Source organism: Odocoileus virginianus, chromosome 10 (assembly GCF_023699985.2).
Source record: "Odocoileus virginianus isolate 20LAN1187 ecotype Illinois chromosome 10, Ovbor_1.2, whole genome shotgun sequence".
Lineage (NCBI taxonomy): Eukaryota > Metazoa > Chordata > Mammalia > Artiodactyla > Cervidae > Odocoileus > Odocoileus virginianus.
In genome coordinates, this window is record NC_069683.1 from 14,354,992 (window position 1) to 14,382,599 (window position 27,608).

The 27,608-nt window shown below is 50.2% G+C and overlaps 1 protein-coding gene across 7 annotated transcripts in view; it reads right to left on the bottom strand.

Annotated features, from left to right (window-relative positions):
- Positions 1–27,608, bottom strand: part of PRDM11 (PR/SET domain 11) — a 92,442-nt gene that overhangs the window by 9,802 nt on the left and 55,032 nt on the right. For 5 of the 7 annotated variants that reach the window (XM_070473126.1, XM_070473122.1, XM_070473123.1 and 2 more), the window contains exons 5-7: positions 20,796–20,863; positions 5,367–5,554; positions 248–874 (exon numbers count right to left, since the gene is read on the bottom strand). In XM_070473126.1, coding sequence (XP_070329227.1) covers positions 248–874; positions 5,367–5,554; positions 20,796–20,863 — 883 coding nt within the window. Of the gene's footprint in view, positions 1–247; positions 875–5,366; positions 5,555–11,247; positions 13,470–16,464; positions 16,887–20,795; positions 20,864–27,608 lie in introns of those variants that run through there. The other 2 variants (XM_070473128.1, XM_070473127.1) reach the window with 2 other exon arrangements.

Consider the following 27,608-nt stretch of genomic DNA (forward strand, 5'->3'; position numbering starts at 1 on the left):
ACACCCCCTCCTGCAGCGGAATTTCCTTTATTGACGAGGAGGATACAAGGGCAAGACATGAAGCCCCCAGGGGAGCTGTAAGGCGGCCTGTCGGAGGCAGCTGAGGGCATGGACTGCGACGGGTGCCCGCCTCTGAGTTCCCGGGTCTGTCCCTGAAGGTGGCACCCCCAGGGAGCGCCTGGCCCCCCTCCACACTGTCCACCGCACGTTCCTCCCGCGGACAACAATTTCATCCACCCCAACTTACCTGCGGGGTCTGAGAACTCGGGGAGCTCCAGTACCTGCGCTGGCAAGGTGGGGGGCTCAGGAAGTGTGCCAGACTTAAGCATGTCTAGTTCGGCCTGAAGTTCCCGGACCTTCTTCTTTAGGCGAATACAGTTAGGGCAAAAGGAGGTGGTGGGCAGCTCGGGAGGGTCGGACGCAAGGGAGGCCTCGGCGGGACTGTCGGCCTTGAACGATGAAGGCTCCTCCTCTTCGTCCTCCAGGGGGCCGGCCTCCTTGGAAGCCCCTTGGGGGATCTTCCAGTCCCCGTCCCCCTGGGTCCGACTGACATTCTGCACTCCGTGTGACATTGTCATTGCGCACTGGCTGTAGGCGTCGTTCTGGTACTTGGGGACCTTCCTGATGACCAGGGAAGTGCTCAGTGCCAGCTGGTGGGCTTCCACCTTCGCGGATTCCAGCGAGGCCTCCAACACATCCTTGAAAATGAGGTCAATTTTCTTCTTCTTGGCCTGGGGGTGCACGTCCCCCTCGTCAAAGCCACGCTTGTAGGGGCTTTTGCCCTGTCTCAACACAGGGAGCTGAAGGGGACCCCTCAGGTCTTCTGGGTTATCCAGAGCCTGCTCAGACTTCTCCTTCTGCAACCTCTTCTCTCCTAGGAAGGAAAACCAGGGTGTGAGGAAGTGGGGAAAAGCCCCGAAGAGGAGAAACCACAGAAAACAAAGCGCTCCTGTCAGGAAGTCGCTTGACACATCCCTCTGGGTCTGGCCTTGTGGAGCAGGTGTGGCAAAAAGGGGGGCAGATTACTCAATGAGGAATCAGGCTAATCTAACATATGGTTGGGGAGTTCACCAAGGTCTTTGACATCATTTACATGATAGAAAGAAATAGGGATGGATCATGGGGTCTGGAGTTAAAGGACCCCAAGAAGTGGCGAGACCTCCTTTTAAAGAGGCAGTTTCAACATAGCCTTATGTATCAAAAAGTGAAAGTGAAAGTCACTCATTCGTGTCTGACTCTTTGCGACCCCATGGACTATAGAGTCCAGGATTCTCCAGGCAAGAATACTGGGATGAGTAAGCCGTTCCCTTCTCCAGGGGATCTTCCCAACCCAGAGATCAAACCCAGGTATGTTTATAAGTTGAGCAAATGCTGTCGGTGTGGGGAGTTGGAAGTTAAGGAACTCACCATCCTGTCATCCCAAAAGATGACGTCCCACGTGGTAAGCTGAGTGGGTGGTAACATAGCTCAGCTAAGTGCATAAGGAGCTCTCATGCCTCCAGGCTTCCCCTCCAGTCCTAACAACTGGAAGATGGCTACTTCCACTTGATAGTGTGTTAGTTGCTCAGTCAGTCATGTTTGACTCTTTGGGATCCCATGGACTGTAGTCTGCCAGGCTCCTCTGTCCATGGAATTCTCCAGGCAAGAATACTGGAGTGGGTTGTCATGTCCTTCTCAAGGGATCTTCCTGATCCAGGGATCAAGCCCGTGTCTCTTGCATTACAGGCAGATTCTTTACTGTCTGAACCAGCAGGGAAGCCCAACTTGGTAAAAGGTACACAAAGCACCAAGTCCCACTTCTTTCTCCTCCCTGACTCTCCCTTAGGGCAAAGTCCATCTTATAGCAACTGTCCTTTCTAATTCTTCCAGTAACCAGAAGATAGGATGATGTGAGGAAGCATGGCCTAAACCTCTGTGGGTCTCACTGATGACCAAGGCAGGAAGAAAAGGGAAGTCAGGGACACCGGCAGCTGCTGTGGGCTCCAAGATGACAGACTCTAGCATGATAAAGCAGGATGCGTGGACACAATGCATGCTCAAAATACAGCCACTGTGTTTCCTTACCTGACAATTCTGATGTTTCCTCTTCTATTTCTTTCTATCGCGTAAATGATGTCAAAGATCTTGGTGAACTCCCCAACAATATATTATGTTAGCCTGATTCTTCAAAATGGCTAATACAGTTGCACAAATTGCTATAGACGTGTGGATGCTGCTTGCGGGGACAGATGCTAAGAGGTACCCTCAGAAGGTCCTGACAGCCAGCTGTCCATGCAGCGAGGAACTCTCAAAGGTTTCCTAGATCAGGGGCAGGGTCCTGGGAGATGTGAATCTGAATATATGTTGTAATTAGGCTTCTGAGAGCTGTGTTTGAGCAGGGCCTCCAAATGAAGGCCAAGGGCTCTTTGCATACAACCCAGATGTCCCATACTGTGATTGAGCCTTTGCATCCCACAGCTGGCATGGGGTGCTGTGCCCGGCCCATGTATGACCCTAGCTCAGAAGGGAGCAACCTATTCAGGATGCTCAATTTCTGTCCTCAAATGAACACTTAGGAATGACTTTAATTCCTGAAACTCATTTCTGTAACAGTTGAGGGGCAGAAAGGGTGGAGATGAAGAGAACTTTTAAAAAATGCAACACATTCGTATCACAGATAAGACGCTTGCCCATCAGAATTCCTGATTAAAGTCAGTGGCTACCCTTGAACTTTCTCATGGACCACTCAGGCAGTAAATAGCCGAGGATGTCAAGAAGTCAAGGCTACACATCACCAGGGATTCCTCATGCCTCTCTGCTCAAGGTCAAGGTTATTCAAATTTTCTAGGATGAGCAGGAGATTTCTTTGGGGTGAAGGCTCCCAGAAAAAAAAATCTGTGGGTCAAAGAAGACCTTTAAACATTATGAAATTGATCCTAAAGCCTCCACAAAACATGGGGGAAACACCATAAAGTAAATCAATGACCCAAAGTAGACAAATAAATAAAGTCTTTGAACACATGTATAGATGCATCCTGTTCTTAAAAGATGACCACAGAGGAATAACTTATGCTCTTTAGGAAGCAGTTCTGGGCTCCAACTAATATTCCTACTTAATGCTCTCAGTCGCTTAGTTGTGTCCAACTCTTTGTGACCCTATGGACTGTAGCCTGCCAATGTCCTCTGTCCATGGGATTTCCCAGGCAAGAATACTAGAGTGGGTTGCCATTTCCTTCCCCAGGGGATCTTCCCAACCCAGGGATCGAACCCACATCTCTTGCATCTCCTACTCTGGCAGGAGGATTCTTTACCACTTAAGCCACCAATGAGAGTTCCTACTTAGTAAGGAATAATAATTCAAGCTCTGGACTTTAGCGGGGCTCCAACCTCCAATTACAAAGAAGTCTCCTTCCATGTAAGACCTTAAGTGGTTGAGCATGGGGGACTCCCTCTCCAGAGCAGGACAGGCACACAGATCTCAGACACTACTAACTGAATGAGATACTGCCAAAGCTACAGGCTACATGGACACATCTAAAGGACACTGAGCCCCAGGGTTGCTCCCAAGGGCTTTGGGGCTAAGTCCACCCTCTGCTCGGACCCTGCCCATCATGGCTTTCAGTTTCCTTCCTATTTTCTCAGCCTGGCCAGGAATTGACGACACTCCTTCCTCCTGTATCTTCACACATCTTGGCAGACAGATTTCAAGTCTGTCTGCCACGCTCCTTTGAACCACTCCTGAAAGCTCATGTCCTTCTCTGAGCATTCCCCTTGGGTCTCAGGGCTCTCTGAGGATGATGTAGCTTGCGGTTCTTTGGAGAAGACACGGGGGAAAAAAGGCATTACAGATCCAGAAGAATTCAAGAAGATCATGGCCAAGGGATGGAACCTGTGTCCTCAGATACAGCTTGGTTTTCTCCTCTTCTGATGATAAGATTCTTTTGGAGATTTCTTGACAGTCTTCATTCATTCCTTCTTTTATCCATTCAACAAAGATTTATTGAGTGCCTACTCTGTACCAGACACTTTCATACATGGCACCTCTGGAGATCAAATGGAAACCACTGCAATCATGTCGTGGAAACATGCCTTCCCAAGTGTAATTGGCAAATACGTGCCCAATACCAAGCTCCAAAGAAGACAAGAGATGAGTGTATCTGTTGGATCTCCTCTCACTGCCCATCCAATCACCAGATACCTTTTACCAAGTCAGGTAGCAGCTGTGTTCTCAATGTCCACAATTTGCTTTGTTCTGTTTTGGTTTTGAAGATAGCATAATTCCAGTGGGTCCTTCTCACCCCTTTTTCATCATTTCTCTTCATAGTCCAAATGAAGCTTTATTTACAATAAGTAGGTTGGTCAGAAATATGGTAAGGCTTGGGTGTAGGTTTGGTTCCCAGGACCAGATGGACTCTGGGTCTTTGGATATGTGGTTTTAGGTCAAGGAAGGTCCCGTTGGAAAAATGACCTGGGCTTACCCATTTGTGCTGGCAGGGCTGAGGATGGACTCACAGGGGCAAAGGGCTAGGAGCTGGGGAATATTTTAAACCACTTTCAAATGACTCATCTAAATGGAGCCTGGATGGACACCCACCCACCAGGCTATGATCCATATATAAACTCACCTTCCCACCTCTCTCCAACTTTCTTCTAAGAGAAATTGTTCTTTCATAGTGTATCATTAGAACAGCTAGGAATGAGATGAGGAGGAAGCAAGGAAGAAACTGGTTTTGTCTCGGAGGCCAGACCACACTGTAGGGCTTAGACCCTGGACTGAGACAGACACGGGTTAGGAGCCTAGCTCTGCCCCTGCTGACCACTGTATTTATCTGATGAGTGAGTCACTATATTTATCTGATGCTCCGTTTCTACACTAGTAAGATGGAGAGAATAATCCACATGCTAGCATTAGCATGTATATTATCCAGCTAATTCTCACTGCACATTCACAGAGCAGGTGCTAATGGAAATGGTTACACGGGACACTGTAGAAAACACGTTTAGCGCATATTAAGTACTTAGTAAATACCACCTGTTATTGCTGCTATTATCTAGCCAGTGGCAGTTTACAACATCCTTCCATCAATCTGAGTTGGGGAAACAGAATCAATTTTGATTGTACGATTGGCACTGGAGACTTGTCTCACTCCCGCATGCTCTGAAACATCTATAATAGGGCTCCTGGTCCTGTCTGGGGGAGGAGGACACACCGGGGTCCATCCCAGAGCAGCTGCTCCAATCTAGCCCATCCGTTTCCCTGAGTTCCTCTGGGTCTCCCCCGTGTACAGTACGTCCCATCGGATTTCCTAGAAGCGCCTACAGAAGCATTTCCGGCCTCGCTGGGGCTGGGGGGAGGGCGTGGCGCACGCCCGCGGGCGGACACTCACCTCGGGCCAGGTTGCGGTGGACGGTCTCCTGGGACACGCAGTGCAGGCGCTTCATGTAGTCCTCACTGTACCAGACCCGCAGGCGCTCGCCCGGCCGGACGTCCCGGCAGGCCCGGAAGTAGATGCGCTCGCTGTGCTGGAAGGCCAGCAGGTTCTGCTCCCTCTCCTCCCGGGAGATGACCACGTACCTGGGGGCGAGGGAGACAGGTGAGACGGCGCGGGCCACTCTTCGGTGAGTGTCAGCTGGTACCAGGCATGGCGCTGGGCAGGTGCCGGTGGCTGGACGTCCACGAGCATGTGGGCACCTGCCAAACTCTACAGGCAGCCGCCCTGCCGAGGGCAGGCACCCCAGCTGCAGCCAGCCCCTTGCCTCACTGTCTGGTGTGACTTCAAGCCTCTGTGCCCCTAAGAATCTGTTTTCTGAGCCTGGAAATGACACCTGCCCTGCCCACCTCCCAGGTTCTGGTAAACATAAGATTCAACCCCAGATAGACAGGCGACTGGAAAACTATTTTTCACTAACTTTTTTTAAATTTGAATTTGTTACAATATTGCCTCTATTTTACACGTTTTTTTGGCCACAAGGCATGTGGGAACTTAGCTCCCCCAGTGGGAATCGAACCTGCACCCCTTGCATTGGAAGGCAAAGCTTTAACCACTGAACTGCCAGGAAGTCCCCCTCTTCACTAACTTTTAAGTGCAGGGGCTCCCAGATACCCAATATTGCCTCTATTTTACACGTTTTTTTGGCCACAAGGCATGTGGGAACTTAGCTCCCCCAGTGGGAATCGAACCTGCACCCCTTCCATTGGAAGGCAAAGCTTTAACCACTGGACTGCCAGGAAGTCCCCCTCTTCACTAACTTTTAAGTGCAGGGGCTCCCAGATACCCACAGGCCTCTGATGGTGGTAAGGGTGAAATCCTTGAATTGTATCCAGTATGTCACAAAGCCTAGCAGAAGAAACCCATGTGACAAGGGTGCCCACAAAATCAATGAATCAATGCTAAAGATCAAAGTCTTAAAAAAAAAAAAAAAAGAAAGGATGCCAAGGGGTGACAGGAGAGGTGGTAAATAAGAAGCAAAGAAAGCTGAGCAACCACTTAATCGAAGTCATTTTCAGGTAAGGAAACTGAGGCTCAGAGAGGCTAAGTCACTTGCTTAAGGTCACACTGCTAATAAAGGGGAAATAGAGCACTGAGGTGTGTGCTTTTCCCACCAGAATTCATGGCTCCGTTGTGGGCATGTAAAGTACCAACTTAGCAATGCCCAGAAAACCTTCAAAGTTCTATCGAGCCCTTAGAATTTGCAGCTCTCACACATTCTCCCTGAAATGACATCTCCAATATCCAACCTGCCACCTCACTCACCTCCAAAGAGTGAGACGATGCAGCATTTGCAGGGAGGTGAAGCTGTACAGATCAAATGGACAAGATGACATTATTTGGAGTTTTAGGGTTCTGCGCTATCCAAGTGCCTAGGAAATTGGCAGTCAAAACAGGGAGGTCCAAGAGGGAGGAGATATATGTATACATAGGCTGACCCACTTCATTGTAGAGCAGAAACTAACACAGCATTGTAAAGCAATTATCTTCCCCCCGCAAAAAACCCTTCTTTTCCTCATGCTATGGTTTGTCTCAAAAGCTAGGGGAGAAATCAAAGTATGTCTGACTGGCCCAGCCCAGAGAATTGTACTTGGAACAGTCTGAGGGAAACAATAGTTCACAGCAAAAAAATCCAAATGGATGATGAATAAATGAAAGCATTCAACATCACTGATAAGAAAAGAGACACAAAGTAGCACATCGTATCATTGGCACAAATAATTTTGTAAATGATCAGCTCCGTACTGGTAAAGGTGGCAAGACTAGGGTTTCCCATACTAAAGGAGAATGAACTGGCAAAACCCTTTGGGAAACAAGCTGGCAACACGGACTCCAGCAAGTGTGTTCATTCACGTTCACAGCAGCATTATGCACAAGAGTCAAACCGTGAAAGTAACCCAAGTGTCCACTGATGGATGAATGGATAAGCAAGATGTGGTATATACACCCAATGGAATAATAGCCATAAAAAGGAAGGAAATTCTGATCCATGCTACAACATGAACAATCCTTGAAGACACATACTAAGTGAAATAAGCCGGTCACAAAACAACAAATAGTATATGATCCCACTTCTATGAGTAGTCAAATTCACAGAGACAGAAAGTAGCATGGTGGTTGCCGGGGGCTGGGGGAGGGGGAAATAGGGAGTCAGTGTTTGATGGGTCCAGAGTTCAGTTGGGGAAGATGAAAAGGGTTCTGGAGACAGATGCTGGTGCTATTTGTTCAACACTATGAATGTACTTAATACCACTGAACTTTACACTTAAAATGGTAAATTTTATGTTATGTGGATTTTCCCACAGTTTCCGTAAAATTAAGAAAAAAAAATATCCAAATGTTAAGATGTGGATCAAGAATGCAAACTCTGCACACCACAACACTGACTTGTTTCACTGCTTGTAATAGTGCAAAAGCAACATCTAAATGTCTAATACCAGATAGATGATTTAATAAACCATGGTATATTTGTATGCTGGAATGTTACTCATCTACAGAAAAATCTTTTCAAAGAATATTTTATGACATGGAAAAATGGTCCTGATATAATGCAAAGTGGAAGCAATAGCACTGATGTATTATGGTTCTAATCGTGCTTTAAAAACAAGCCTGGTAAACCACTTGAAATACACCAATGTTTTAACAGTGATTAGCTTTTATAGATGATTCTACTTCTTTATAATTTTCTGCACTTTCCAAGTCTTCCTCAATAAGCAATTATTACTGTTAAGCCCTCTCCCCCACCCCCTAAAAAAGCCAATTCCAGTACAAATACCAATTCCAGTCCAGGCTGGCAGTGGGGACAGTCGTGGTGGCCACAGCTTTGGGAATCCACATCTGTGGTACCCTAGACATAGGGCCCCTCACATATAATCTCGACTCCCCAGCTGCAGAAATCTGTCTTTTCTTCATATGTGAGATTTCTTCTGAATGTGCACTCTTTTTCCAGTCCCCATTTTAGCAAAAGCCTGGGATCTGACATCCAAAATTAATCAGCCTAGTGGTCAGCACAGAGCAGAACTGAGGCAGATCAAACTTCTCTACTCCCTGACGCGGGAGGCGAACCAGTCATTCATGTTTTGTTCTAACAAGAATCACTTGAATCACAGAGCCCAAGGGGAAAAGTATACAGTCTTTCCTTTTTCCAGTTTCTAAACAGCTATCTGGCTCTAAAAAAAGATAAAATTATTTTCTCTGACATTCAACTTGAAGAGAAAAAAGTAGATGAGGAATACAAAACAATCAGGGATTTATTCCAAAGAGCAACCTGGTGAAGATGTCAGAAGGTTTAGAAAGATTCAAGTCCATTTCCCTTTCTACCTCCTCATACTTTCCTAGCCCAACAAGAATCAATATTTAGGAAGAGAGGTCCTACTGAGCCTTTCCCTTCTCCAGGGGATCTTCCCAACACAGGGATCGAACCCAGGCCTCCCGCATTGCAAGCAGATTCTTCACCAGCCGAGCCAGCAGGGAAGCCCACTGTATAGCACAGGGAACTATAATCGTTATCCTGTGATAAACCATAATGACAAAGAATATGAAAAAGAATATATATATCTCTACATACACATATATATGTAGATATAACTGAATTACTTTGCAGCACAGTAGAAATCAACATAACACTGTAAATCAACTATATTTCAATTAAATAAATTGTTAAAATGTTTAGGAAAAGAACTCCAAAACTCTGTATAGATCACAAAGTATCTTCAAAGATCAAAACTGGTTCAGCATCCAGTTGTATTTGGTTGTTCTGAAAGTTGGCATTTGAAATATGATACACATGGGAACTCTCAGTGAATCATAAACAATCCATTCCCCTGAAAAGATGTTTATGTTATATCATTTTTGAAGTAAAGCTAAATGGAGCCAGCTAAGTCCCAACATCAACTATTTCTAGCCAGGTCTCCCACTTTCAAGTATTTTGCGGTTAACACCCAAATGGCTGGATCCACTCCTAGAATCCCTCTGTCCTCACTCAACAATCCCTGTATGAAGAAGCACCCTGTTCCATTACACGGCTACAGGTGAACAAGGGCCCTTCCTGGAACAGAAGGCTTCCAGAGAGTGAGAATCTTTCTATTTGTTGTTTCCAGGTCACTACCTTGTTGGCTGGAAGCACAGAGTATGTCAGAAGGATGATAGAAAATGCACAGCACAGGCTGATCTGTGAACACTAGTGTTTATTTGACAGTTTTTCAAACCCTTTGAAGCAATCAAGGGGGCAGATGTTGGTGGTGGTGATGGTGGTGGGGTGATTCTGGACTGAAACTTTCATGATGATAATGGATTGTTTTTACTCTCAACTCTTTGCTGACTTTGGGTATTGGCTAGATAAGCCCTAAGACAACACTTTTCAGACCTCACCCACTGTGTCTGATCAAGTGCACCATATTTTCTAACTGGCTCAGGAAATGAACTATCAGTTTCAACTCAAGAGAGAAAATAACCTACAGGGCATCTATTTTGTCGGAGGGGATAGACAAAGGCCAGGCTCAGATACTCCCAACCAGTGGCTCTGTCTCTGATGGAAAAGAAGCAGCTCCAGACCCCGAGGCAGAGATAGGAAAAGAATGACAGAGGAGAGGCTGGGCTCTGTATTCTGCTAGGCATCGAGGTCTCTGGGCTGGGAAGGTCTTTGGATCATGCATCCAACCCCCCCAGATCATCACCTAGACTTTAAGAGAACACCACTCAGCCAGCCCTCGGCATGGCTGGACGCCTCAGACTCTTAGGACTAATGTCCTCGTCTAAAGCTAAAACTGGCTGCTCATTCATTTCCGTACACTGGCACCAGTTTCACCTTCCTGTTTAACTTGCTAGCCCCACATTCCCACTGAAGCCAAGAAAAAGAAGCGGAAAACTTTTCCATCTGAAGTTGACAAGTCTCTGCATCTCTGTGTCCCTTCTGCTTCCTATGTGCCCTCCTCTCTCCCCAGGACCAGAGGGAGAGGCCAGCCAGTCACCACCTTGACCTTGATGGGAAAGACCCCCAGGCCTGGTTTCACAGCATCTTTGCATCTCCTGGAGATTGGATAATATTGATTTCCATGACCCTGCTTTTTGGTCGAGAATGACAAAGGAGGACCTAGATTCCAAGAGATCAAAGGCAGGCTGAAATCTCCCAGAAAGTGGATGGATCCTTGGTCAGGACCCAGGCATTTCCTGCCTGGGAGAATCTCTCCCTGTGACTGGAAATAAGCCAGGGCAATGCATAGGTCAGGGGTCCCTTTCCTGCTGGAGACTCCCCAGGGGGGCCAGAGAAAATCACTTCGTGAGAAGCCTCAGATCTAGCTGAGCAGGGCTTTTTACCTGTGCCAGACACCCAGATCAGCGGGCAGGTGAGCAAAAAAAGTGAGTGTCTCACAGTGGGCCCTGAGGTACCCTGGCAAATGGACAGCCCCTGATCCTTGAGTCTCCTGCCAGAAATGGTGGGGCTTTTTCCCCTAGGACCCCTAACATACTTTTAGGGGACAAAAGGTAAAATTCATTGAGCAACGTCTCACTTTTGATGAGCAGAGAAATTAAACGCAGTGAAGCAATTTCTTATGTGGATGCTTTGCTTCCCTCAGCCCATCAATTCCTTTCCTTTCCTCTAAGGGTGCAACACAGGGCGTTTGAGAGCTGATGGGACCTGGAAAATGCCAGGGGCACTTGAGCCCCTCTCACTAACACGTTTTTCCTCGGTCATCTAACCCTTGCTTTGGGGGCCTTGAGGTTTTCACAGGAAGCGAAGAAAGAGAATATACACCAAAGAAAGATGCTGGAGACCAAGTGTGTTCCAAGTGTGAGATCAATTCTTTTTATTGCCATCTTAACAAAAATACTTGGGAAGGCAATCTTTGATTCCAGCATCGGAGGGTGGGGCAATGCCAGGCAATATAGTCAAGCCATCGGGCTGTCAGACAGGGGAGAGTTCACTTTTGGGGACTGGGAACCCCCAAAGAACCACAGAATGGGAGAAGGAGCCCAGGACACTGCATTTGACCTCCATTCTCCCAGCACGGGGCAAAGCTCGGGCTCGGTTTAGAAGCAGCACTCCAGGAACGGCCATGGCAGGCACTGGGCGCAGCAATCCTCCCGGCCCCCACTCTGGCTCTAGGGGGCTGGTGTGGAAGGATGGCTGGCTGGGGATATATTGCAGCCTCAGGCCAGGGAGCAAAGAGGACGCAGAGCTAAGCTGGCAACTGCCACCCCCCACCCCCAACTCCCTCCCTAACTCTAAGAACCCGGCTCTTTCCCCACACTCCAAGACCAAACACGAAGCTTTGAGATGTGTGTAGCTAGTGCACAGGCAGCCCAAGCAAGCGGAGGCATGGCATGCTGGAACCTGGAATGGGACAGGAGCCCTGCTGGGTTCTGGGTTCGTTTAGAAGCCAGGGGAGGGGTTGCCTTCTAGATCCTGAGATTTGGACCCTACTTCTTCCCAGCCACTGGCTGCCAGCCTTAGTGTTGGGGTCGGGGTTGGGAGGGGTGTGGAGGGAGGGATAGGTGTGAGGGCAGGGGTGGACTCACATCCTAAATGCTGCTGCTGCCTCCCACTCAAATCCCAGAGGGCTTGGCAGGGGCAGGAAAGGAGCAACACCCCTCCCAAGTCCAGATCTGGCCTCTGACAGGGGAGCTGGAAAAATCCACAGGTCCGGCTTCCAGTTCTGCCCTCACCCCAGAGTAGATGATGCTGTTTCATTTGTCATCTATGAAATGCAGATGAGGATGGCAGTAATGATGACCGTAACACCCGACTCGGCCGCCTCTCCCGCTCTGTCCTGAGGACCCACCGAGCTCACAGGCTCGGAGAAGCGTAAAGTGCTCTAAGATCGCCAGGCCGTGTCTTCCCCTTCCTCTGACGACGTCACCTGGCTCTCCTCCCCGCCCCATAAAAGGCAAGCACGGCAGCTGAGCACACGCACGTGCGCACGCACACGCACAGAGGGCAAGCAGAAGGCCAGGCAGGGGCGCCACCCACCGGGGCTCAGAGCCCTGGGGAGGGAGGGGCCTGCCCCTCCTGGAGGGGCTGAGCTCTGCTGGCCATCCGCAGGCCTCGCCCCCACCCCCCGCCCCCCCTCCCCCAAAAGCAGCAGAATCAGGGCCTGGGAGGCTGGTGCAGCAGCCCTGAGGATGGAGAGCAGGATTCCATTGAGATGCTCTTGCAGCCCCCTTCCCTGCAAGGCCTGCTGCTGCGGGATGCAGACCAAGAGGAGGCTGACCTTCCAGGCCAAGCAAGCATTGAGCAGGCAGTTCTTCCTGCATCTTGAGCACCTGCCAAAGATGAGGGAGTCGGGCTGAGCCCAGGGCAGCCAACCTGTATTCAGTGAGGAGATGACAGTTCCCCCCAGCACCCTACAAGGTCATCGATGGTGGACACGAGAGACTGGCCCCCCCGTCTCAAGGCCAGACGCCCCTCCTCCAGCTTTCTTCCTCCCAGTGCAGACTGGCCGGCTTAGAAACTGTGTTTTCTCTTCCGAGACCTGGTAGTCCGTGCTGGAGCTGGTGCTGGGGGCGCCTGCGGGGGCTCCACCCGGTGAGCCTCGGTTGGGGGGGTGGGGCCGATGGGGGCGGCCCCGTCAGGCCCCCGCTGAGATGCCCGAACCCCATCCCGGATCTCCATCAGCGTCTGGCACGCCTGGCTGACGCGGCTGGTCAGCTCGGCCACGGCCTGGCCGACGGCCTGCATGCTGCTTGCCAAGTCCCGGTGCACGGTCAGCAGCTCCTGGCAGAACTGCCGAAACACCTCAGTCTGCTGGGCGTGGGCGTGGAGGAGCTGCCAGTCCAGGCCTGGGCTGGGCGGGCTGGGGTGCCGAGGGGTCCTGCAGGCAGCCTGGGGCGAGGGCCGAGGCAGGGCCTCCGGCTTGGGCCCCACCGTCTCGGACTGGTCAGAGGAGGAGGAGGAACGGAGCAGGGTGGGCCTGGCCAGGCAGGCCTCTTCCTCCGGCGAGGGCCGCAGGGGCACCCGCAGTGGCGGCCTCGAGGGCCCGGGAGCCTCCTCATCTTCGTCATCTTGAGGGATAAAAAAACCAAGAAGGGCGAATGATTACAACCTGGAGAAAGACGGCAGCTCTGGGCTTGGACACCCCCCCCCCCCACCGCACCGGCAAAGTTACCTAGCTTCCACCCACCCTGCTACCCCGAAGCCTAGTTTGGCCCCTGCTTCCTCCCCATCCAGCCGTAGAAAAGTATCTACTCCATAGGTCCCCGGGGTGTTTGGGCCAAACACCCCAGGGAAACAGGTGAGCATGAATGCCCCCGGTCCCCAGGCCCCCTTCCTATCACAGGAACAGCAACGTTTCTCGAGGGACCGCAGTCCCAGTGACGGCATGTCAACCCAAGGGCTCATTTCCTCTCTCTGCAGCTTAGTTTCTCAAAGAAAAGATAACAACTGCTCTATCTGTCTCCCCGACTTCTTGCCCATCTAGCAGGGCTGTTAAGAAGACTCCACAAGAGAACAGAAGAAAGGCGCTCTGCAAAGCTCTACACCTGCCAGAAAGGTACTATGATGCTCTCGGCCACCACCCCGAGTTCCAGCCTCCACGCGGTCGTTTCTGAGTTGCTTGGGGCCACCTTGTGGCCTTGCTGGAATCTGCCACTTTTGGTCACGGTGGGGGAAGCTGACAGACTGGAGAAAGGAGGCAAGGGATGGCGGTGCTGGGACAGACAAGCCCAGACAGGGCAGAGCAGATCTACCTGGACACCCAGCCCTGCTGCCCCCTTGGTGCCCCCAGGCGGGCTCCTGGAGCAGACACATCCCATCTACCCAGGAACACCCGATGGCATCAGGCAGACTGCTCCGCGTGGCCCGTCACAGGGAGGGGCCCAGCCCTGCACACTCTCGGATCTCGGTGGCTCTCTCGTGACCAAGGTTGTGCTGAGCTAATTCCCATAGCAAGAGTGAAAAACATACAGGCTGACCCTCCAGACAAGCATATCTCTCTGCCTGTATGCGGGGTGGGGGGCTGAATTCGGAACCACCCCAGGGAAGGTGACAGGAAGACAGATTCAGGTTGCCCTGGGCCACGTGCCTCCCGAGGGCCCTGGCATCTCCTTCAGGCCAGCATGGCAGAGAGCTGAGTGCCTCGTAGACCCCCGGCTTGCTGGACTCCTACTGTGGCGGGGTGGGGGGCGGGGGGTGGTGCTGGAAGGAGTGGGATGTACTGTGGTGACGTCGCTCCCTCCCTTTCAGGGCCTCGTCCCACCCAGCCCCTGGCCAAGTGCCGCAGCAGCTGGGAAAAGGAGGGCCCATCCCGCCTGCGGTGGAGGGGTCCTGGGCCCCCTGCCCAGCTCACGTCACGTTTGGTAATCTCATTACCTTCAGTCTCAGGGAGACAGAAGGATGAGCAAGACAGAATTTAAGAAACAGACTTCACCGAGCTAGCCCCCTTCTTTTTCTCATAATTTAGTAGCATCCTCCTGAAACTTGGGAGCTGGGATTCTCGGGGACCTGGCAAGACCCAGGTTCGAATCCTTATTCTGAATCTAGTCCTGAGACCACCTCTGTGTCTGAAGCTTAGTTTCAGACGAAGCTTAGCTTCATCTGGACAACACCAAAGTCGGACTGGAGGGTCTCCTGTTTCTTCCCTATTTCTTAATAGCTGACTCTGAATGGTCCCCTGTCAGGAGCCCCCCCAGGCCAGACAGGAAATTAGCATGTTCTCTGCAGCAGGGGGCCTGGGAAGGGAAGGCTGGGTCTCTGTGAGCCATATTCCCCTGGGCTGGCCCGGCTGGCATCCCTGGAGCCCTCCTGCCCTGCTGGTTACTGGGAAGCCAGACGGCCTCCAGCTGGGACCGCAGGTGGGGGCAGATGTGTGCAGAAGCCGAGCTGAAAGTGGGTGGTCTCGAGTGCTCCCCCTTCTGGTGAGTGCCAAGAACTACAGCCCCAAAGGACAGCCGCCCCGGCAAGGCCGGGAGATTCCACACCCCCCAGCCCTGGCATCAGCGTTCATCCTGAGCTATAAGAAGCAGAAGGGGAAAGAGGAAGATACATGCTGAGGGAGAAGAAGGAGTGGAGGGGGCCATGGCGAGAGGAACCAGAGCGCGGAGAGAGGGATCTTAGAGAAAGCCTTGGGGCAGGCAGAAAGAGGCAGAGGGCACGGAGAAAAGAAGGCAGCAGGGCACCGCAGAGGGCTCGCGGAAATATCACAGAGACAAAGACCCTGGGAGCAGGCACAGAGACAGGCCTGAGCTTTCGGGGCCCGGGACTTGGCCGGCTTCCTCTGACGCCCCTCCCCCCTCGCCTGCTGCACGGGGCTTCCCTGGCTCCTCTCTGTTCCTGGAACGTGCCAAGCGCCTTCCTGATGCGGGGCCTCGTACATGCTGTTCTGCCTGCGAGGCCCTCCTCCCCTCCCCTGCGCTGCGCCCCACGCACACCCGCCGGGTTAACTCTTCCCCACCCTTCGTCTCCATTCAACTGTCTCTCCCGGGGGTGGGGGCGGGGGGCGGAGGCCTTTCCACTCCTGCTCTCAGACCACCACCAGCTGCTCTCTAATCTGCAGGGCTGAACCCAACAGGAAAATGCGGGTGCCTGCTTCAGAAACTTAGTCTGAGCTTCAGGAAGGCGAGAGCACAAGAGCAGCCAGTCCAGCTCTGAACTCGGGGGAGGCTGGTCGCACGCCCACCAAGTCAGCGCTGCTCTCAGGACTTCCCGTATTCATCTACCGATCCTTCTTTACGCATCTCCTCATGCAACTGTTTAATGAAAGGGTGCTTATTCCCAGGAGTCTAAGGAACTTCCCAAGAGCAGGGCTGGGGGAGGTTTTACACCCAACTCTGTCTTCCCAGATCCCAGCATCATGTTCAGGACATATTCTAGAATGGAGGGAGGGAAAGAGGTGGGGAGAGGATGAAGTGGGAGAAGGAAGGAAGGATGGAAGGGCCAGGCGAGGCAGAGAGGACCAGGAAGGAGAGAGAGAGAAGGCAGGTGCGGGGGGCATCGCCAGGGCTGGGCGGGAAGCAGGCAAGGGGCGCGCGCGGGGAGGGGAGGCAGGCGGGCGGTACTCACAGCTGGTGGAGGGGCTGTCCGTGCCGTCAAGTTCCGCCCTGGGGAAGCCGTGCCCGGACCGGGCCGTGAGCAGCGCCGACTCGATGGCCCTCTCGTGGGCAGTGAGCACGATGGTGGGGGCTCGGCCCCCCGCCCCGGGGCCCGACAGGGACTGCTGCATGAAGGCCAGCTTGTCCTTGGTCCTCCGTTTCATGTCATCCCATCTGTGCTTAATGTCCTTGACGGAGCGCGGAACCTGGCTGACGGAGGTGATTTTCCGAGCTATGCCTTCCCAAATCTTGTCCCTGTCGGCATGGGACAGCCGCATGGTCTCCCTCCCAAAGAGAACCGCTTCGTGGTGGGTCACCTCGGTGACCAGAATGTCCAGCTCCTCCTTGGAGAACTTGGGCTTCCTCTTGCGCTCAGCCAGGGGCGCCACGTTCCTTGGGTTGAATATCCCATAAAGCACAATGGGGTAAATGACTGTCACGGCGGCGGGCCTCCTCCTTCCTAAGTGCCGGCCCCCAGCCGAGGAGCCGCTCACCACCACCACACCCTGCTCCTGGCGCCAGGCCCCCTCGCACGGCCGCTAGGCGGGCAGCAGGAGCCGCGGCGCACGCGACCGGAGCGCGGACGGAGCCGGACGCCTTCCGTTTCGGGTCCCGCCTGGCCTCTGACTAGCTGCGAGGAGCCAGGGCAGCTCGGCAGCCTCCCCTGGCCCCCTTCTCCCCATCCTGGAACCTGGGCTTGTTACCGAGGAGGGACAGGCGCGCTAATGTAAAGAGCTTTAAAGCCCTCAACAGGCATAAAGGATCTTTAAACTGGGGTTAGGATGAGGCCAGAGCCTGAACACAACGATGTTCCCACAGACCTATGGAGCCCAGGGGCTTGCAAGAAGGTTCTTTCAAGAGGGAGACTATTTACAGTGGGCTTCCGAGGGGTGTGGCCTTGCTAGTGATGCCCGTGATTAAGGCGTGGTCACAGAAAGCTTCTTCTGCCCCCTGTGGATCTCTTCCCCTTCTAGTCTCCCAGGCCCCCACCTTGGGTGTGGGCAGGCTCCCCCCTGCCCCGACCACCACTCCACTGCAGCGCTGGCATCAGCTCCTTTTTGGCAGCTCATGGGTAGAACATGAGGAGACTCTGCGCATCCATCTGGAGACAGGGTCCACTTTGATGGAGACCAGGAAGGACCTTGGCTTCCATCTGCACAGAGGGTCCTCGGCCACCGGCACAGCACAGCCCTTACCCCCCTGGTTTGGCACCTGCTCTGGCTCTGTGACTCATTCTTTCCCACAGTGTGGTTCTGTCCACCATTTACCTCATGCCCATGGTCCCAAAGATCCGCCCCAGAGAGCATCCTAGAGTATGATGGGAGACCCGGAGTCCGATTCACCCCCTCTGGCTGCTGCCAAAGCCACAGCAAGGGACGGGGCACAAAGATCCTTCAGCCCTTGTCTCCCCACTCCACCCACCCAGAATACCACAGCCCAGGTGGCAGAAGAAGAAGGCGAAGGCTTTGTCACCCGGCCAAGACAGTGGCCGGAGTCTGGGCCTTGCTCTGACAGACTTTGGATTAGAAGCTGAGTCTCCTATGCAAACCTCATTTCCCCGCTACCCCCGGTGACACCTCCAAGGGCTGCCAAGAGGAGTCTGTCCAGGGCTTCTTAATCTCACCACTACTGGCATTTAGGATCAGAAATTCTTTGTTGGTGGGGGAGAGGGCATTCTGGACAATGTAGGATATTTATCAGCATTCAAACCAGCAGCATTCGCCCGCAGAGTTGTGACAACCAAAACCGTCTCAACACGCTGCCTCCAGGAGGCAAAAAGAGCCTCTGCAGGGTTGTGGGCCACCGATCTCATGAAGGCAGGGCGCCCAGCATGGGGCTGCCATAGAGTCAACAAGTGGGTGCCCATTCTATTCCCGGCCTAAACTTAGGTTTTGAGAAAATTAACCAACTCCATCCGATCCTCTGCGACCCCCTAAGCTAGTGAACGTGTCCTCAGATTAGAAGGAGCTGTACCAATGGAAGCCATACATTAAGGGGGAAGAAGAGGGTCCAAGGGTCAATTCGCTTTCCCTTCAACCCAGCAATCAGCAGAGGGCTATCTCCCCGGCAGTAAACCGTAGACCCCATCCCAGCCTACCCCTTGAGTCTCTAACGAGATGAGGGCCCCCCAGCTGTGGGCCACCCTGGCACCATCTTGGATCAGAATGGGTCCTGGAGCAGGAACAGGACAGACCCCAGGCCAGCAAGGCAGCAGTAGCAGAACCCAGCCACACCAGGCCCAGGAAGCCAGGCTTGGCCTGGTCCCTTGTGCACAGAGAGGACACTGGCCTAGACGCTCAGAGATGGGTTCCAGTCCTGCTCTGCGGCTGACCATATCATCTTGACACTGCTCTGCTCTGGGCCTCACTTTACCCCTGGAGCATGAAGATCAGAGCAGAGCAGTGGTTCTCAACCCCAGCAGCACATCAGAATCACTCTGGAGAGCTTTACAAACTACCGATGCCCTGGGCTCAGTCCCAGCCCGATGAAGTCAGAATCGCGGGCCTGCCAGATGACCACTCAGTTAGCACAGGTGATGGATCCCCTTCTCTGCAGTGATAGCAAAGCCTTGTCCCCAAACTGAAAGATCAGAGATACATGGAAGAGCGGAACTGAATCAGCTCTCCTGGCCAAAGCTTCAGTGCAAAAAGGCCTGACCCAGACCACACTCAAACACACTCTCCTCTGCTTGCCTAGAGCCAGCCCAGAGCCACAGGCCAGGGGTCTGAGCCATGCAGCCCATCCGATTGCCCGCTGGACACCTAGTCCCCACTACCCACTTCTGAATCTTTGCTCACAAGTGCCCTCAAATGCCCCTCTTGAAGGCCCAGTTCAAAGGCCCTCCCCACCCTCGCTTTCATCTGAGCCCCCACGCACATCGCATCCCCACCTCCTTGGAACAGCCTCATTAGAAAAAGCAGTTTTCACAGCAGAAGGTGTGAGTCCTGGGAAGGCCAGGGGAGCAGGGCTGGGCCCGTCCATCTAGGACACCCATACAGGCTCTGACTCACCACAGGTGCTCAGGAATAAGGGCTGAGTTACACATGCTCAGCTGACCTGCACCCAGTGATCGGGGAGAAGAGGGCAGCCAGAGGTGTCCACCCACATTCTTGGAGCCACTTTCAGGGCACAGCTGACTTGACTGTGTGAAAGGGGGCAGGTCCCCATGACCTGCCTGCTCCTCAGTCCTTCCGCTTCTGCACCTGTTCAATCGCAATGAGGACAGCGGCTCCGACAAATCAGAGGGAGAATCCTTAAGTGTCCCGGAGTGTCCACAGCTGCCTGGCTGCCAGTCGGCCTCAGGTGGGAGACCCGTGGGCAGTGGGGCCCAGGGGAAGGGAACCAGACAATTCACCACGGCCTCCCCACCTCAAACCAGTTTCTCTGCATTTGCTTGGCAAGTCTCAGGGTTTAAATCCAGCAAACTCCCCCTTAGGGAGGCCCTAGCTGCCCTCCCTCCAAGCACCATCTCTCCTCGACCCTCCAGCCCCCAGCCCCACGGGGCACGGAACTGCACAAACACCGACAGAGGGCCCGATCCGTGGTGCGGTACTGCCTCGGGTCCAGTCCTCCAAGGTCCAGCTCCCCACCCAGCTACTAACCCCTTCACGGCTCCAGAATTCCAGAGACAGGCCACCAAGGAGGCAATGAGGCAAGGCTGACCTCCCATTCTGCCCGCTGATCTCATCAGGCAGGGCTGCCCCCTAACCCCCAGGCACACCACACAGGCCAGCAGCGTAGCACCCAAAGGAAAGCTCGGCACAGCTGCCTCTGGGTGACCCTGGGCCAGTCTCCTGCTCGCTCCAGCTGGCCGTGAAGGATCCTTCTGGTGCAAACTTCTGTCCCCAACAATGGACAAAATCACCCTAACAATTAAAAACTGAGCTAGAGACTGCGCCCTTTTCCCTGGGGGCTTTTAAACAATGGCTGGGAGTTGCACTGCGATGTTCCTGCACCCCATCCAGCCGGAGTTTGCCTGCAAGAGGTGTCACAGTCCAGGGACATCCCCCACCTCCATGTGGGAATGCCAGCAGGCTGGGGCCTGGGGCCTCCAGAAACACTGACGTGTGTGTCCCCGTAAAAGCCCGGTCTGGCCACAGGCCTCCTCCAGGCCCCCCTGAGGGAAGCCTGGGGGAGTCAGAGGGTTGGTCCCCCAGAGCTAGACATGTCCCTGCAAAGAGCAGTCCCGGGGCCTTCAGGGACTTCCACCACTGGAAACACTAAAGGGCCAACGTGCTCTCTTGGCCTCCTTTCCAGAGTTCGGACAAGGCTCCTGGGAAATCAGCAGAGAGTGGGACTCACCTCATCCAGTTGGCTTTAGTCTCATCTGACCCATCTATGGACTTGTAGCGGTTGTTCTTGTCCACAATCTGGAAGACAGAGAGAGAGTCTCGAAATGGGCATCTTTGCAGGGTGGGCTCTTGCGTCCCCGGCCTCCTCCCCAGATCAGGGCCCAAGGCCACCACCCAGAACCCTCCCTGTGGCCTCCCGATTCTAAGCCCCATTGCTGCAGGACTGACCCGGAGCTGGGCAGGGATCCCATCTCCCTCCTCTGCCTTGAAGGCATACCCAGCACATGCCAACAGGTGGCATTGCCAAGAACATCACATTGCAACAGCAGTTGAATTCAGGCGTTCCTCTCTGTCTACGATTTCTGCGGGAGATAGAGGCTGACACCAGATGACCCGGCATATGTGATTCCAGCAGGTCCCTCCTCTCCCCAATCTCTAAACGTTCAAGAACACCAGGGTTCAGGGTGGACTCCTTCATCTTCCATAAAACTGCCTTTATTTCATCATCATTTTTGAATCACAGTTCAGCTGGATATGGAATTCTAGACAGATGAAGTTTATTTTGTTTCAGAAAAGAAAGACTGCCAAAAAGGCTCCCATAGGCTCTTAAGCAACCTACTATTAGTCTATGTTGTTCTTTTGTGGGTAATCCGTCTACAGTAAATTCTAAGACTTCCTCTTTATGCTTGATTTTCTGCAGTTTCACTGTGTGGTTTTAAAGTGGAGATTTACTTTTTAAAATTCTCATTGCTTGTCAAGCATATTACTTGATTAGGATTTATACCTCCTTTTCAACTCTGGAAAATTCTGAGCTATTATGCTTTTGAGTACAGCTTCTCAGTCATTTTCTTTAGTCTCTTCTTGCAGAATTTCCATTAAACATATATGGTCGGAACCCAGTCTATTCTCCAGGTCTTACAACTACTCTTCCATAGTTTTCCCTCTATGTCTTTCTGGGTGATGTTCTCAGAAAAGTTCTTGGAATGCTCTTCCAACTCACTCATTTACTCTTTGACCATGTGCATTCCAGAGTTTATGACTATTGGTGTTTTTCTTTTCTTTCCTTCCTTTTTAAAAGACTTTTAATGCAATTAATATTTTTCATTCCCAGAAATTTCAATTGGTTCTTTTTCACACTCATCTTTTCTTATTCTGCCTCTTTTTGTTTCATAATGCTGTGCTCCTTTCTTTTTCTAACAGCTTTATTGAAATATAATTAACATATAATATGCCATGTGATAAATTTTGACAAATGTATATATCACAGTCAAGATAATAAACATATCCATCACCCCTAAGAACTACTTCATGGCCTCTGTGATCTCTCGCTCTTGCCTCTCTCCACATCTCCCATTCTCAGTTCCACAGGCAACCAGGGTGCTGCTTTCTGTCACTACAAATTACTTTGCATGTTCCATAACTTTATACAAATAGAATCAAATGGAAGGCATGTCTGCCCTTCTTTCACTCAGCACAATTATTTTGAGATTCATTCCTACTGGTGTGTGTATCAGAGTTCATTTCTTTGTGTTGGTGAGTAGTATTCCATTGCTTGGATGTGTCACTATTTTTTTAGTCTCTATTGCTGGACATTTGGGTTATGGCTAGTTTTGGCTATTACAAACAATGCTGCTAAGAGATATCACTAGCACATCTTTTTCTTTTATTGGAGTATAATTGCTTTACAACATTCTGTGAGTTTCTGCTGCACAATGAAGTGAATCAGCTACATGCATACATATATTCTCCCCCTCTTGCACCTTCCTCCCATCCCCCATCCACCCCTCCAGGCCATCACAGAGCCCCAAGATGCACTGCCTATGCTATATGGCAGCCTTCCACTAGCCAGCTATTTGACATATGGTGTTGTATGTATGTCAACTCTAATCTCCCAGTTCATCCCTCTCTCCCCTTCCCCACTGTCCACACGTCCATTCTCTATACCTGTGTTTGTATAAATACATACGCTTATTTCTCTTGGGCAAATACTTAGAAATGGAATTGCTGGGACACATGGTAAGAATATACTTAACTTTTAAGAAACTGCTAAACTGTTTTCCAAAGTGGTTGCACCATTTTACGTTTCCATCAGTCACATGTGGGATTTCCAGTTGATCCAGATCCTTGCCAATACTTGGATGAACTGGCTTTTTTGTTCTAGTCATTTTGACAGGTATGAAGCAGTACATTCATTGTGGCTTTAATCTGCATTTTTCTGATGACTAATGACGCTTGAGTATCTTTTTGTGCACTCATTTGTCAGCTGCATATCTTCTTTGGTGAAGTGTCTATTCAAATCTTTTGACCATTTTTAAAGTAGTGGATTGTTTTTTTCTTACTGTTGAGTTCTGAGAGTTTTAAATGGACTTCCCAGGTGGCGCTAGTGTTAAAGAACACACCTACCAATGCAGGACACATAAGACTCGTGGGCTGGATCTCTGGGTTGGGAAGGTTCCCTGGAGGAAAGCATGGCAACCCACTCCACTATTCTTGCCTAGAGAATCCCATGGACAGAGGAGCCTGGTGGTCCAGAGTCACAAGGAGTCAGACACAATAAGCAACTTCGCACACGTGCACAATAGTTTTTTTTTTTTTTTAATGCATTTTGGATATAATTCCTTTATCAGAATATGGCTTACAAATACTTTCCCCTAGTCTGTGGCTTGTTTATTCACTCTCTTAACTCCATCTTTCTAAGAGAGAGGTTTTAAATTCAAACAAAAAACACCAGTCTTATTCTTCTTAATGGATGTTATTCTTACTCTTTCTTTGAAGATCCCAAAACTGTGAGTGTTAATGATATATTATCCCTTTCATCCATAGTAACAGAACCCCTGGACTATAACTGAGTACCTAGCTATCTGTAATAACAATACATTTCTTGACTTCTCCTCTGGCCAACTTCTGGCCAATAGAGTGGAGATGGAAGTGTCATGTGTCATCGTCCTGAAAACTTCTTTAAAAGACAGCTGATGTATACCCTTCTACCATCCTGTGGCCTTGCATGCAGAAGTAATGGCTGGAGCTCTAGCTCTCACTTTGAACTATGAGGATATAATCCAAGCATTGAGACAGTGATTAGCTGGATCAAGCTAGGTTCCTGAGGACTTAATACAGGCTCAGAATTTATTCATAGAAGAACACAATTTCTGTTTTGCGTAAGCCACTGTTATTTTGAATCTCACAGTCAAACCTATTCCTGACAGACCCTAAACAGTTGTTTTAAATTCATTTTCAAAAAAATACTATTTTTATTTTAATTAGAGTGAATTCAACTGTCATTGTTTTTGAAGGCTCTCTTTGTAACATTAATTTTCTTCATTAGTTTCGGAGGTTTGGTCCAGAGGCTCATCTTGAATGGGAGTCTGTCTGCCTATTGCTTGCTTTTTCTCATTTTAAGCAGTCAACCTGGCTCCCCTCTCCACCTCACACAAGACATGTCTATTTCATAGTGGTCCACAGGAGCTAAAGCTGACGGCTGTCTCTGCCTCTGCTAGATGAGGGCTCTGTGGGCCTTTGCTTTCAGCTCTGAAGTCACTTTATGCTTCTTTCTCCCTCTCTTTTTTCTCCTTCCTTTTATTTGGGGGGAGGCAGCTCAAAGCATGAACTCTCCGTCCACCTGGATTGGAAGCCCCACTGCCTCCTCCACACATGCCTTCTTTAACTATGCTCTTTCTTTGGATATTTACATCTATTCCCACATTCTCAATTTGTTCACTACTCACAGATTTTCATCTCAAGCCCCAGGCATGAATATTTAATTTCCACATGGCATGCTGTCTGACTGGCAGTTCAAACTCACCTCAGGCCCCATCCCCAAGCCTACTCTTCTCTTTTTCTCCCTCACAGTATTTGAAGCCACCATCCGCTCAGATTTCAGAAAGAAAGCCATCCCCACCAAACCCCAGTGAACTGTACACTTTAAATGAATGGAGTGTATAGTATGTGAACTATATCTCCACAAAGCTGTTAAAAAAAGTCATCCTTCATGCCTCCCTGATTTTTTTTTAATGTATTGAAGTACAGTTGACTTGCAATGTTGTATGTAATTTCTTCTGTACAGTAGAGAGTCATATATATATACACACACAGATATATATATATATATATATATACATATATATATATATATATATATCTGTTTTCATATTCTTTTCTATTATGGTCTATCACAGGATATTGAATATAGTTCTCTGTGACATATACAGTAGGACCTTGTTGCTTATCCATCCTATATATAACAGCTTGCATCTGCTAATCCAAAACTCCCAGTCCTTCCTTCCTCCATGCTCTTTTCCTTGGCATCACAAGCCTGCTCTCCATGAGCCTGTTTTTATTTCGTAGATATGTTCGTGTCATATTTTAGTTTCCATGTATAAGTGATATCATATGGTATTTGTATTTCTCTTTCTGACTTACTTCACTTAGTATGATAGTCTCTAGGTCCATCCATGTTTCTGCAAATAGCATTATTTCATTTTTTTTTTACAGCTGAGTAATATTCCATTGTGTCAATATGTATGCACTACATACATATTTACTTTACTTTACTTCTTCATCTCTCAGTGGACATTTAGATTGCTTCCGCGGCCTGGATATTGTAAACAGTGGTACTATGAACAAAGGGGTCATGCCTCCCTCTCTTGATCCCCCATATCTAATCCCTCAGCATGTCATCCAAACCTGATTTCAAAACTGCTCCTGTCTCCACTGCTTCCAGCCATCATCAGCTCTCCTCAAGACAACTACAAGAGATCCCAACTAACCTTCCAGTGCCATTCTTAACTCTCCACTGATTCTCCTCATAGCAGTCAGAGAAATGTATTAATGTAAACTTTAGAACATGCCACCCACCAGCTCAAGAAGGCATTCACTGTACTTAAAGCAAAATTCATACTTAAGGTCATCATCTGCAAGGCTTTACAACCTGGTCCCTGCCTACCTTCCGACTCTCTCAGGCCCCTCTTTCCCCCATTCACTCTTCTGCAGCCACTTTTTAAAAAATAATGATCATAAAATAGTTCAGGCATTGAAATATTATAAAGAGCAATGCAACTGATCATTCTGTATCCATCAGCAAGAGCCAGCAAAAATGACCACCAGCCAATTCTCTCCCAGACCTCTGTCTCCCCTAGCATCAGGAAAATACACAGATGTCACTGAAGAGCATCTCCGCCTCCAACTCACTCTCTTTCCCACCCTCCTTCCAAGCGTAACCACCATCCTGAAGCTGGAAGGGAGCCTTCTTGATTTTTACTGTTCCAGGACTTTTTCTAAAAAACAACACACAGAATTGCTGTACATGCTTGTAAAGTTTACAGAAATGGCACCCAAGTGAATGTGTTATCCTATGGTGACTCTTTCCCACCACGTTTTGTATGGCTGGTCCCATCTTACCTTTTGGGTCTTGGTTTCTGTCCGCCCCTTGGAAGCAGCTTTTCCTGATCTGGACCTCAAGGAGGTTCTCCCCTTCCACACCCTGACCTCCACACACCTGCCCCTCTCAGCATTATCTCTAAACATCATCCTGCTGCTTCCTTTGAGAGACCTAACTGTAGGGTTTGTCTACCTGTCAGTGTGGTAACTGGCCAGCAAAGCTCATGAAGACCAAGCGCATGACTGTCTGCGCTGGTTCCTAACACAGGGCATGGCATGCGGTAGAGTCCTGGTTGAATGAACGATCCAATGAGGAGCCTTTTAAATAACAAGCAAGCTAAAGGAAAAAAATTACATAGGGTTCATACTTGAGTGAAAAGGAAAAGAGTGGCTAGAACTGGCTTGTCCTGCTTAACGAGAACTGACTCTGAAATTTTCCAGTCTCATGAACCAGCTGTGAAACACGGTCATTATTAAAAATTAAATTATATGACCTTGCAATTCAGTACATTCTATTTTTAAAAAGCTAAAACATACCCAAAGCTTCCTAATTATTTTACTATATTTTATGATGCTGATATTCTTGAGGATGCTGGCATCTGTAGAAGAGAAATACTATAGATTCACTGTCATGACACAGCTCTTCCCATCTGCTCATTTAGTGCCTTCGTGTTGGCGGCCTGACATGGAGGGAGACTTGACACCAAGGAAACTGGCATATGTATTCCCCACCACAGCCATCGCCAGCAGGTTGTTGACTAGTTGCCAGCACATCTCTCTGTGTGTCTCCCTATGCAGAGAAAGTCTGGGAGATACAATTCAAACTCTCATATCTGGTTACCTCTAGAGGGGAGGATAGAAGGATCAAGCTTTTGCTTTGTCTGTTTATGAGATTTCACTGTCTCCATGGTTTAAAATTCATGGACAGAAAGAGAAAACATGCAGGTCAGGCCTCCCCTCCCCTGCCAATCTCCCCAGATGACACCCCAGTCTTCAGGGACCTTCCCCAGGAATCTCATGGAAACTTGTACTTTATCATAATATTAATCATCCTTCACCAGCATTTTTTGACTACTCCTTTCTCTCCAGGGGGGAAAACAGAAGCTTCTGGGGGTCCCTAAGCCAGCTGCAATAACACCCAGTGGTTAGTGAGAATTGTGGAGCCTGAGGCATCGGCTGGAGCTTCAGCGTCACCACTGACAAGCTAACTGGCCTTGAGCAGGTGCCTTCACTGGCCAGGCTTCAGCATCCTCATCTGTAAAATGGGGAAAGCAACCTTGCCACCCTGCCATAACGATTGAAGTGGAAGGCACTCCATAAACAGTCACAATTATGTTTATTAAGGGGACCAAAGGTTAGTTATGATTCATTCTGGGTGGTGGGAGGTTTGCGTAAAACTCCAAGTATTACAACATATAGTTGTAAAACTATATGTATTATTGTTGTA